This window comes from Balaenoptera physalus (assembly GCF_965194825.1).
Source record: "Balaenoptera physalus genome assembly, chromosome: X".
Classification (NCBI taxonomy): Eukaryota; Metazoa; Chordata; class Mammalia; order Artiodactyla; family Balaenopteridae; genus Balaenoptera; species Balaenoptera physalus.
The window spans coordinates 113,096,930-113,109,581 of NC_138903.1; the positions used below are offsets into that span (position 1 = coordinate 113,096,930).

General features: G+C 45.2%; 1 protein-coding gene across 4 annotated transcripts in view; it reads left to right on the forward strand.

Annotated features, from left to right (window-relative positions):
• OCRL (OCRL inositol polyphosphate-5-phosphatase) overlaps nucleotides 1-10,524 on the forward strand; it is a 52,505-nt gene extending 41,981 nt beyond the window's left edge. For 3 of the 4 annotated variants that reach the window (XM_082446097.1, XM_082446099.1, XM_082446100.1), the window contains 6 exons: nucleotides 2,284-2,307; nucleotides 5,124-5,240; nucleotides 6,169-6,253; nucleotides 6,845-6,972; nucleotides 7,728-7,839; nucleotides 8,053-10,524. In XM_082446097.1, coding sequence (XP_082302223.1) covers nucleotides 2,284-2,307; nucleotides 5,124-5,240; nucleotides 6,169-6,253; nucleotides 6,845-6,972; nucleotides 7,728-7,839; nucleotides 8,053-8,177 — 591 coding nt within the window. In that variant the 3' untranslated portion in view covers nucleotides 8,178-10,524. The remainder of the gene's footprint in view (nucleotides 1-2,283; nucleotides 2,308-5,123; nucleotides 5,241-6,168; nucleotides 6,254-6,844; nucleotides 6,973-7,727; nucleotides 7,840-8,052) is intronic. The other variant, XM_082446098.1, reaches the window with a different exon arrangement.
• The last annotated feature ends 2,128 nt before the right edge of the window (nucleotides 10,525-12,652 follow it).

The following is a 12,652-nucleotide window of genomic DNA, read 5'->3' on the forward strand; positions in this document are numbered from 1 at the left end:
TAATGTCCCCACCCCATTTCTGCGCTTTAAAATCCTGTGACTCTTTCAAGGGCTAGTTAGGTTGCATCACCATTGTGAAAAAGTCCCCTGACAGCCCCAGTTGAAAGCCATCTCTCTTTCCTTTGAACCCCTGATTTTTTGTTTGTTTTAACCATTTATTGAGAACTCAAATTGGTGAATTACAGTAGTGCCAGGCCATAAATTCTGGGAATCCTTACCCCAGTTCAATTGTAAACCCGAGTCAGGGACCGTGTCTTTCCCCTCTCTGTAGCCTCACTTTTCATACCCCCCCTACCCCTGAAAGACATTTAGCTCAATGCCTTGCACTGGTAGATAGTCAATGCCTGAAGAAAACCTTTTGGAGGGCTTGGTTTGACAGGTTAGTATATAAAAACTCTGCCTGGTTTTACTCATCATATCATGTGGCACATATTCATAGGAGGGAAAATAGAGAAGTCTGTCAGACAAGCAAATTCTCTATTTGTTAATAAGTAGTTCTAAATTTTAAAAAAGGTTGTGCTCCAAAATTTAGTTAAATTAGGTGTTTGGCACTCAGAATTAACTTCCACATTAAAAAGTGTTATAATTACAATACTATGAATATTGTATACTTTTTAAAGCACTGTTACTCTGATTATTTTTATTTCCTTCTATATATGGTATTTAAAAGTCTAGGTAAACCTACAAAAGCATGTTTAATTCATAATGTACCTAATAATACTAAAAACCCTACCCAGCATATATAACAGTCATTTGGGACAAATGCATTCAGCGTTACTACTTGGAGTATCAGGGAACACATATTTCCCCACCTCCAACCTCCTGCACATCTGTGACGGTAAGATCAGGATTTTTCCTTTTACTCTCAGACTGAGACGTGGGATTTATATCCAAGTTCTTGGCGGCCCATGGCGGGATTGGGAGTTGCTGGGGAGGTGCAGGGAGCTTTGAGAGACCAGGCCTGCTGCTGGCATACTGCGCCACCACTGCCCCACACCCCCTGTGTTTTAGACTGCTTCCCTGTCCCTGTGAGGTAAATGTTATTATCCCTGTTTTAGAGATGAAGAAACTGAGGCTCTATGAAGTTTACTAACTTGCCTGCAGTCTGTATGAAATAATAAGAGGTAGCATGAAGATTTGTACCCAGGACCGTCTGACACCCATGCCTGTACTCTTTCCACTAACCCTGCTGCTTTATAACTGTCTTTAGCCTGCTGGGAGTAGAATACATTCTCCAAGCTTTCCCCTGCCTCTCTGTCTAAGAAGCAGTCAGTTTATCCGTTTTGAGTTATCTAAGGGAGCATAGTGGTAATGACTGTGGAGTCAGTCAGACCTGAGTTCTAATCCTGATTCTGCCACTTAATACATAATAGTGTGACTGTGGGCAAATGATTTAATCTCCCAGAGCCTCAGTTTCCTCATCTGTAAAACGGGAATAATATCTACTTTGTGCATATGTGCAGACTAAATGACATTGCAGTTACTGCTCCATGGCAGATGCCCCCTAAGTGGTGGCAGTAGTTACTGTCACTGTTGTCATTGTTACATTGTAATAATAGCACAAAAGACAGAGGCGATTAAAAAGGTACCTTCTTCCCTCTCCCCTGCTTCTCTTTTTTCTCTTATACTCTATAGGAAAACACAGTAGGGGATAATGATGGATCTTATGGTCCACAAAGGTCTGAAATGAAATGAATTTGCATTTCAGAGGGACTTCCATATTTGAGGACTCTAGGGGCCCTTGAGGAGGGGAGAGGGTACCGGGCGATGGAAAGGAGTGTGAGATACTGCTTGGGAGGCTAGCTAGGGTGAGAGGTATGGCAGTGGAGAGGAGAGAAGCTTACCATCTCCTGAATGGCCACTGTCGGGCTCACAACCAAATTCTTCCACTGAAGTGGTGTCAGGGTGAGCGAGGTGCCACACAGCACAGCGGTAGGGCCTGCCTCCAGGCAGCACGGGAAAAGGAAATATCAGTGGGTGTTTGGCTGGCTCAGCTGGCAGCTGCCAAAGGACACAAAAGTCTAGGACTGGACATGTATGTTTCTTGAGCGATAGTCTCAATATGCTGCACAAAATTTGAATATGCATGATAGAGAACTTTGCATATGAGAATATGTTCCATTTTCAACAATCATGATTTATTTGAAGAATTTAAAGCTGTTTAAAGTATATGTATCTAGTGAGGTAGTGCGTTCTAATAATACTGATCTGTTTCTAATTCTGTTAATTAATTCTAATCATTTTCTATCTGTCAATGACTTTCTTTTCCTGCTTTGCTCTCAGGAAGAAGACAGCTTCCTAGAAAAGGTAATGCAATCCATTGGCAGTTCTGTGTTTCCCTGTGCTTGATTAACATTTAGCCATGGTCCCTGGAATTTATCCCGAGGCTTTCCCACATCAGACACCTCTGACTCCATGAGAATCCCCCAAAGTCCTGCCAGCTGTCTTTAAGTGTGTCTGAAGTACAGGAAAGATATTTATTTTACTGCACCAGTCAAGTCATTGAGACCCAGTACATAAAAGCAATAGGACTCAAGGTTCCAGATTTGTATTTTTGAAATAAGAAGTAACTAAAGAGCTGTCTTGATGTATGTGAAAGCTTGTGAGATGGAGGAGGGTACCGTTTGCCATTTTCCATTTCCGATGATAGTAAAAGCAGAATTGAATTTCTGTTGCATTAAGAGTAATTTGGGGGAAGTGATAATAGTGATTAATTACTGAAAGAATACACAGGTACGATCAAGAAATAGATCATAGACTAGAATCCTAGAGCTGAATGAGATCATAAGGGATCATCTGGTAGAGCTCCCTGCCTTCAGACAGGGTAAGGTGTCTTCTCCATTCTAATAGACAACCAAGGCCCAAGAAAGTTCAAAACCTCGCTGAAGTTATACTGCTCCTGACATCAGGGGCATGAGGCAGAGGGGACTAGAACCCGGGTCTTCTGAATACCCAGTGAAGGAACCGAGCGAACGCTTCTTCTGCGGTGCTTTGCCACCTCTCCATCTTCAAGCTGGAGGCTGCCTGGCTCCACACAGGGCCATCCGGTAGAGAAACATGGGCTTGAAAAACATTCTTAAAGCACTTTCACACAGAATCTAACGTGACCTCCCCATTTGGTGGAGTTTAATGCAGTTTGTTGGTGGAGATGGTGTACTGTTTTTGTGCTTCAGTTAATAGCGCTAACGTTACAGAGTGTGAGCTTATCAGGCACTAAATGTGTCCCATTGAAAGAAGAAGACAAAGCATGCCTGGTTTCCCTTTGAAAATTAGAGTTCAGGATAATTTGTGGACTTTTTAAAAAGTATTGTTTCTTGTGCATAATCTTTCTCTAGACTTCAGAGATACAAGTATGACATTTCATATTATCACACATGAATTTGAAAATGGATAGTGGATGGTGTATATAACCTACTGGCATATTATTAACCTTTTGAAACCACTGAGGATTGAGACGGCTCTGCTTCCCAGCCCTTCCCTGTTAATAGCAGGCCATGTGTCTTTTCATCTTGAACAGTGCCTTGTGTTGCCTTAATGCCTTAGTACAGGAAAAGTGCTAATTGGATGTCAGATTTTTAAAAAGTACATGAATCAGTGCTGAATAATTTATATATGGTAAGCTTGAAGGTGTCTGCTAAGGAATCTGTACCTGTGTTGCACTTGGTCCAGAAAGTGAGCAGAGTGCATTATGGACAGTGTTTTGGCTCAGATATCATCTGGATGCCTGGATTTAATACTTGCAACTGGAAAAAAGTTAGTGGGTGAGCCACTGATAGAAGGTCTGGCAACTATAGGAAACGTGAATATCAAGTGATAGATTCCCAGGGAAAGAAAGAAAGGAAGCAAAACGAATGTGAAGAAGATAGATTTTAAATGATAACCAACTGTCATGCTGCCTTCTCTTCCTTATTCCCTTAGAAAGGCGCACAGTGGCTTTAAAAGGTCACCAGTGCGTACTGAAGAACAGAACGTCAAGAAGAACCCTCTGCTCTGTTCTAGCGTACACACTATCTGGAAGTAATGAAATGCTTCTCTTCTTTCCCTTAAAGTGACACGGCTAAATAAGGGTTGTGGATCGAATTTACAGCATTTCCTAAATTTGAACATATATCATATATGACCTTAAGCCGGAGGTGTAGGAGGGGAAAGATGCCAAAAATTCGTCACCATTTTCTCCACTAGATTTTTTATGAAGGCTGCCTTCAGATGCCTTTTAAACTATTTCAGATATCTTTTTGGTATAATTTATATTTGACTATATAAACATAAGATAATTGAATTTATTCCCCATTTTCAAGTTCAGATTTAGTTACTGATCTAATTTATGTCACTTCTGGGTTTTCCTCTGAGATTCTTTCAGGAGAATCTAACATAGAGTAGAAAGTTAGGTGAAAGGAGTCAAAGCCCCAAGAAATCTTTGCTGAGCTATTACTATAAAGAATAACTTCTGGACTCAGAGCCTAGACTTTTCGTGGTATTTCTGGCTCTTGGTATGCTGTATTCAGTTTACTATTTTTGGATCTTAAGACTTTGAGTTTTAGTGCCTTAAGATTAGACCTTCTATCAAGCCTGAAATATTCATGTATGTAGGTCTAATGTGAATTGTCTTTCATTCCTGAGGACCAGAGAACCTCATTTAAATCAACAATGCAAGCTCTGATATTTGTGGTAAGACCTGAAAGAAGAATAAGTTAAAAGTCAACAACAAAAAATGTCAACAAAAACCTAAGTAGATGCTGCTCTCTCTCAAAGTGCTCTGTTGACAATTGTAATTTAATGGTCCATGAGTCTCCGGTGGTGTGTGGGCTCTACCGTGACTGTATTGCTGGTTCTCAGTGTCACCCTTGAAAGGATTTACAGCACACAATGCATCCATGTGATAAACATAATAAACCCAAGTGGAATGCTTAACGGTTAAGTGGAACATCTAGAAAAGGAGATCATTTAACTGTGGGAATCCGTATCGAATGCCTTCTGACCAGGAGTGTCCCAGTGAGAAAATATGAAAAGTCTTAAGAGGTGAAGATGAGATTATACCCACATAGGCAGAATTTGAGGGAGATTGTTACACACAGAAGTTTTCATTGAGACCCTTTGGATTCTCACCCCTTTTTATCTATTAGGAGAAATCCCTGCTGCAGATGGTTCCCTTGGATGAAGGTGCCAGTGAGAAACCTCTTAAGGTCCCCAAGGAGATCTGGCTCCTGGTAGATCACTTATTCAGACACGCCTGTCACCAGGTGAGTGAGAGTGGGCCTGCCCTGCAACTTTGGAAGGTGTGTGAGTCCAGTGGGAAATGATAATACCTCACGTCAGTATATACAGTGCTTTTAACTTTCCCAAGCCACCTCCGCAGAGCAGCACTGTCATATCAGATTGCCTGGGCAGATGGAAGTATCCCCGTTTACAGATGTGAGAGCTGAAGCATGCAAGCTAGGTGATTTACCTAAGACCACGGCATAAGAGTAATGGCGGAGCAGGGCCGAACTCCTCCCCTGTCTCCTGGCTACACATGCTTTCCCCTGGACTGCTGAGCACCTGAATCTGTAACGCCTGCTTTAGCTGTCATGGAGGCATTGCAGATTTCAAAGTCCAAAGCAAACTTCAAGCCCATTTCTTTAATTTGGTCCTCACTTTTCAATCCTATCTAAAATACCTGCCACCCCTAACCCATTCTTCCAAAAAAGAAAACTTTCTTGGGACTAAATTGAAAGATAATGTTGTCTTACCTATGGAAAAGTGAAGAACTTGAAGGCAAGGTTTGGTATGGACATGCCCTTTTACTCCTGCCCTAGCATTCTGTGTATCGGTATTCGAATGTGGTTCCATGTTTGGACTCTGCCTTCTACTTGTCAGGAGGCTAGAAGTGGGAGCACCTGGTCTCCCCATGGAGTCCTCTAGTCCCCTGCCATATCAGGTACAGGCTGAAACCTTTGAAGATAATTTTCTAGTTTGAAATAAAATTTCAGACAGATTATAGAGATGATAAAGGGAAAAGGGGCCATTGTCACACCTTTTATGTATTAGGAACATATTCGTGTTCCTAATCACGAATATGCACCTCACCCTGCCCTTTGCTTCCTGCTGCTCTCCTGAGCCCTGGGTGATCGTCAGAACCTTAGTGCTGATCATTTTGCCATGTTCCATTCATTGTGACCTCTTTGGTAGGAGGACCTGTTCCAAACCCCTGGAATGCAGGAGGAGTTACAGCAGATCATTGATTGTCTGGATACCAGCATTCCCAAGACAATCCGTATCCTTTTCGACAAAGGCTTAGGAAGCTGGATGTGTACTTGCCCAAACTCTTCTTCCCACCTACATTTGATTTTTTTTTCCATCTTTATTTTCTTTGTAGCTCTCTTTTATTATAAGGTAATCATTGACTATACAGTTAATTCCTCTCAGAAACTTTCGACCTCTCTCCTTATCAGACTCTTACTAAAAGGAATCAAGGGTTAGATAATGACGACTTCTAATTGGCATGGGACATAGGGCCCACAGCCATGGTGCTGTTCTGCTTTAAGCCAATGATCACTCCTGTCACCAGGAGAGGGAGGAGGATGGGAAACGTTGGTGACTAGTTTCTAGTGTGAACTGTCATTCTGCAGGCCACATTCCCTTGACCTTCAAGTTGGGCCAAACCTCCCAAGAGTCTTTGATCAATTCTGTAACAACTCAGCTGCAGCATACCTGGACCAATAAAATATCAAACCCCAATTAGGATCAGGGCGCTCTGGATAAGAGGAAGGAAACCATCCCTGAGGGAGCTTGAGGAAGGGAGCAAATCGGGTCTAAGTGTGGCCTTTTCCTTGGAGCCTCTTTCCCTTGACGGGAGTCAATCCAGCTGGCAGTAATCACTCAGTGGCTGAGGCGCTGCTCATTTTCCTGGAAGCCCTGCCAGAGCCTGTCATCTGTTATGAGCTCTATCAGCGATGCCTCGACTCTGCTCAGGATCCCCGGATCTGCCGACAGGTGAATTTTATTGCTCCGAGAATGTGTTTGAGGCATGTTCCCCCACAGAGAAATCATTGAGTTTTACCAAACCAGCTGGGCAGCCAGCTATGTGATAGGATGGGTCTGGATCTGTTGTTCATGGCAGGGCACCAGCACTGAGAGTTGGGACCCTTAAATTTTAGGTTGTGTTATTTCCTATTATATTTGCCACCCTTTTCCTGTTGACCTATTGAGTAGGGTGGATACCTCTACTCTGGGGTAAGATTAGTGAAACAGATCGTACATGGGATTCTGGATGACATGACCAGGAAGGGTGGGTGACACTTGTGAGCCTTTCTTTTTGTCTTCTTGGTGTTTGTTTTTTAATCTTGAAATGATATTGATGCACAATAGCTGAGAATACCTCTGAATCAGACTAGTGAGTATTGGGAGGTGCTGCCACCCATGCTAAATGGCATTGCAGAGAAAACCACAGCCACCTGCCTAGGGAGATGGGAAAAGACTAGGCTAACACCCATCTGCTCCTGAGGTAGGGCGTGCATGCGAATGTGTGATAACTGCGTGACCTGCTCATTGAGTGGACAGGGGCCAAACAGTATGAGCATTCTGCCTCAGGAGTTATCATTTGACAGGTACTATATTGGTCATGAGTAAATAAAGGAGGAGTCCTGTAAGGGTTGGATTATAAACTACTTTTATGGCAGCTGTGAGCTCTTCTTACTCCCTTCCTCCACCTGTTATCCTCACTGCCCACCCCCTTTTTTAAAAAACAGGTGATTTCCCAGCTTCCAGGATGCCACAGAAATGTTTTTCGTTACTTGATGGCATTCCTTCGAGAACTGTTAAAATTCTCTGAGTACAACAACGTCAGCGCCAACATGATCGGTAAGAGCACTTCCCAAGAACAGCCACACGGGGGCGTTGGTCGGGACGGTCCGTGTACAGTGCACACGTGTATTCCCTCCCTAGTGTCCAGGCCCGCGCCAGTCACTTCCTCCCACTGCCCTCATTCCCTGGCCCCCCAGCCCCCATCCCTGAGGCTTCGCTTAGGTTGTGTCTGACCAAGGGTTTTCCCCTTTTCTTTCTCTCGCCCTCTAGCTACTCTCTTCACTAGTCTCCTCCTAAGGCCTCCACCCAACCTTATGGCAAGACAGACTCCAAGTGACCGCCAGCGTGCTACCCAGTTCCTTCTGAGTTTTCTGCTTGGGAGTGATGAAGACTAATAATAAGCCTTTTCCTCTTACTACTCTCCAAGATTCTAGAGGCGGAAGATCTTGGGCACCAAGTATTTCAGAATGTTTTGAAAAGATACGCCACAGGAAGGGTCTGTTGCAGAATTTTGAGGCTGTTGGCATGAAAAAGTTCTGTTTCTAGTGCGAAAGGAAGCGAGTTTCCTAATCCCTCCCTTACCATATCCTACGCAGCAAGATACTTTTAGACTTATATTGCCAAGCCAAAGTTACCATATTTTGGTGTTTTTGTGTTCTCTCTTTGTAAGGCAAAGAAATCTGTATTTACACTCCTTTACCTGGGGATGTGTTTGTTGCCCTCCTGCCCAGCTGTCATGATTGTCCTTAGCACCCGAGGCCTAAACTCTGAGATCTTCCCGTTCTAGGCCTACAAGCACTACTTGCTGTAGCTCAGACTTGTCTGTAGTCCTTCGTCTAAAGCACTTTGGCCCCACCCCCTCCCCTTATCACCCCTTTGCCCTCTACTCTGCTAATACTATCATGTCAAAAGAAGTCTGGGTGAGGCTAGTGACTCCTTGGGTGTCTCCAAAAGTGAGATAACCATCTCCATGTAGTTGTTACATGCATTTGTGCATCTCTACTACAATGGCATCTGTACATTTCTCTAACATTGGCCTATTATGGATCTGCAGTGGGTGGAACCATATTCTCTTGTCTCAGACCACACTTAGTAGCAGAATGTTAGGGACTGTTAGAGATGACATCTCATTGATGTGAGAGAATCACAGTCAGAGTGGAAGCACTTTGAGTGTTTCAAGAGTGAGAATATTCATGCTCAACAGATCCTGCTTCCTACCATCCATTTTGGTTCTTATTCAAATTTTACACGAGAACCAATCCTGGGTGTCTGTGGGGCCCATCCCCCACTTAGAAATCCACCTCCAGAGCAACACTTGTACCACAGTCAAAAAGGGAGGCTGCACCTCAAGTGGGCCTCTCTGTGGAAACTGCTCCTTCCCCCAGCAGGGGCATTGAGGATAACCCTTAGAACCCCCCTCTCCGGTCTTCTGAAGTACCAGGGGCAGATGTCACCCGCTCCCTCATCAGGACTGACTCTGGGCTCTACAACCAGCTGCCCTTAGCTCCCAGTCACCTTCTCCAGTGCTGTGTAAAAGAGACTGTGCAGTAGGATGAACCAAGCACCTTCTCTCCCGCCCAAGACAACCCTCTGAGCTTGTCATTTACTCAAGCTCCTGCAGGGCAGCCCTTTTTAAAAAAAATTAATCTATGTTGGTTGGCAAACCAGCCACCAGCCACTGACTGCAAAACTGCCTGATGCAGTTAGCTTCCTCCTGGTTTTCTTTCATTAAAACCACCCTGAGTTGACTCACTGTCACATGTTCACATGAAATCCCAGGAGCCTCATGTATAGGCTCTGTGTGTGGTCTTGGGCATTGACTCTTCTAGAGCATCAAAGGAGAGAGCCGCGGAAGCACCGCCATGAGTGGTTCTCCAATTCCCCCATCTCTTATGCGTTGAGTCCTTTGGGGGAAGAAAAGGTATGTATCCTGTGATATTCTGGCTAAAGCCTCTCCTGATTGGGAATTACAGAAGTAGGAGTCAAGTTACTGGTTGCCAAATAGCTGCAGATCTGTTAGGCCAGGGGCTGGGTGTTGAGCTTAGTTAATGGCAGACTGAGCAGAACAGCGTTGTCATCTCCATTAGTCCAGAAAGGGGTCGCTGGAGAGGCAGATGGTAGAAGCTGGGGCAAGGTCGTAGCACACAGACAGGGAAACGCCTGTCCTAGACACATTTCCAGTCTGCTGCCACCTGAGGCCTTCAGGTGGTCAGGGATGTGGTTAGTGGGGCTGTGTGCGGCGTCCGGCTCACTCTCCAGAAGGCAGATGCACTCAGTTGCTTTCCTGCCTCAACCTTCTTTCCAGCTCTGGTCCTGGGATGTACACAGGGTTGAGGGTTTTAGACAATCTCTAGGGAGGGGGGACAAGAAATAGAGCAGACATAAGAAATCTGCTTCCCTGCTGTGCCTACTCCAGCCCCACCCTCTAATTCCTAAGTACCTCTCATGTACTATTTCCTAGCGCCTCTGAAGTAAGGAGTTTAGATCCAGCTGGTAGGGGAGGACTCTGCATCTATCGTTTTAGGGAAGAAGCAGTTCAACCCCACGTGGTGATGTTGCTATTAGTCTCCCTTTCACTGTTTCCTGATTCTTACTCTGTAATTGTTTGTTGTATTTCCCCCAAATGTCTTGGTCACTAGGCAAAGCTGCTAGTGGGATTCTGTATTTCATGTCATCTTTTTTATTATAATTTATTGCAAATTTTTTTTCCTGAATAAATATATGTTGTGTGAAAAACCTAAATGTGATCTTAGGAAGAACTGAGGAGGGAGGCTTATGTCACTGGGTCCCACTCGACTGCTGCAGTCCCCACCGCTACGCCTGGACTGTCATTTCCTGTCTTACAGGGAAATACCGTAAGAATTCTCAGTATATTTGCCCTTGGAGAGGAGAAGAAGCCACATATTTTCAGAGATTAATAAAGCAGTCACAGTGCTTTCAGAGGCCAGCCAAGGATTCTTGTTTTGACCCTGGGGATTCAGGCAACAAAATAACACTGTTAGGAGAAAAGATGTTGATTCTTAATGCCCATAAATGTCACACTGGGTCAGATCCATGATCGCGCCAGCCCCAGGAATCTGACAAACTTCGCTGTCCACATTCTGGGAGAACCCAGTTGGCCTTGGCAACATAGCCTCCGTAGTGTAGACATGCCTCCCGAAGAGCCTGTTTTCACGTAATTCATTTTGCAACTTCTGAAAAATCAGTTTTGAACTTATATTACCTCTTGGGGTGACAAAATCCATAAATTTAATTGTGCTTTTTCTTTTCTGGCTCTAATGTGAACTCTGAGACTTTAAGAGGAGGCCCCTAACTGGAGCGTGGCGCTTCTTCCCCTGCCGCCGCCGACCTCTAGTGTGGATTTGGGCGTCCTGATTCCTTTCCCTTCGAGACTGAAGAGGCCTCAGCTGGAGGCTGCTTGTCAACCAGGGCCCTTTTCCAGTCCCCTCTGACTGTGAACTTGACCCTGATGCATGTGCTGATTCAGTGTTGTCATGAACGGTTTTTCTAGCCCCACCCGAAGCCTTGGCAGAAGAAGGTGTTTCCTTTTGCGAGTGATTCCCCCCAGTGGACGGAGACTGACGGCCAGCAGTTTGTACACAGCAGCGGGCGGTGTGGCAGAGCAGCCTCAGTGACTGCCTTCCCAGAGGTTAGAAACCGCGTCCCTGGCTGCTGTTACAGGAGACCCGGGAGGGCCTTCCTGACCGCAGGGCAGGTTGAAGACCTGGCTCTTAGTGTAGCCTAATGATCTAAAGCCACATGCTGCCATGGCGAGATCACCATGAAATGTTAGGGAGAGAACCTTGGTGGTGATCTGATCCAATCTCGTTGTTCTGATGGGCAAAGTCAGGCTCAGAGGGGACAATGAGTGACTTAATGTCACTTAGGTTAGTGACATGGCATGGCATAGTGGGAAAAAAGAGCTTCAGCTTTGGAGTTAGACCTGGTTCTTTTTTCTAATTTTTTTACAAAATTTTTCAAACATATAGAAAAATTGAAAGGGAACAGTGAACACCCTAGACCTCTAACCTGTGCTCACCAACTGTTAACACTTTACCCGAATTGCTTTATCTCAGAGGGGCCTGGTTTCAATCTGGGTTCTGCCGCCGCCTCCTTACGCATGATCTGGACTAGCTAACTTCTAGTTTCCTGGCCTGTCAGATGGAGTGGGCATAGTACTGATCTTATATGACTTAGCTACGTCAGTCTCACCACTTCCCTCTTAAAAACCCTCCAGTGACTTCCCAGTGCATTTAAGAAGAAAATCCAAACTTTCCCATGGCCCACCAGGCCTTGCATTATTAAATGAGAAAGAAAGGAAGTGGCAAGCATGCTACCCGGCACGTAGCGGGTGCTGGGGAGACGTTAACCAGTCCCCGCTGCCCCTAGCTCCGCACCATACCGTATGACCCTGGCTCTGCCGCACTGCCCTAGGCTTTCGGGATCTCACTTGATGTTGACAACCTTGTCAGCTCAGTAAATTCTGACCCCGTGCTCAGCCTGTCCCCCTTCCCCCACCACACGCCATCGCGTCACCTTCCACACTTCCGTATTTCAGAGTTTGGCCACCCATCTTTTGGAGAGTGGGGGTGAAGTGTAAACTAAACGATGAATAATGAGCTGCCATCACCAGCATGGGACAGCTGGCTGCTGTGAGCCTTGAACCTCGGGAACCCCACCTGCAGTTCTGCCCGTCCCCCCCTCTCCCCATCAGCCTCCTTTTGCTCCTTCCTGCGCCACTGTGCCCTGGCCTCAGTGCCTGGTTGCTAGCCCTTCTTCCTTCGCCTGCCCCTTGGATAAAGCCCCCCTTTAGTTTCCACCTTTGCTGCTCCTCACCCAAGTTCATTCTTTCCCAACCAATGCTCCGTTC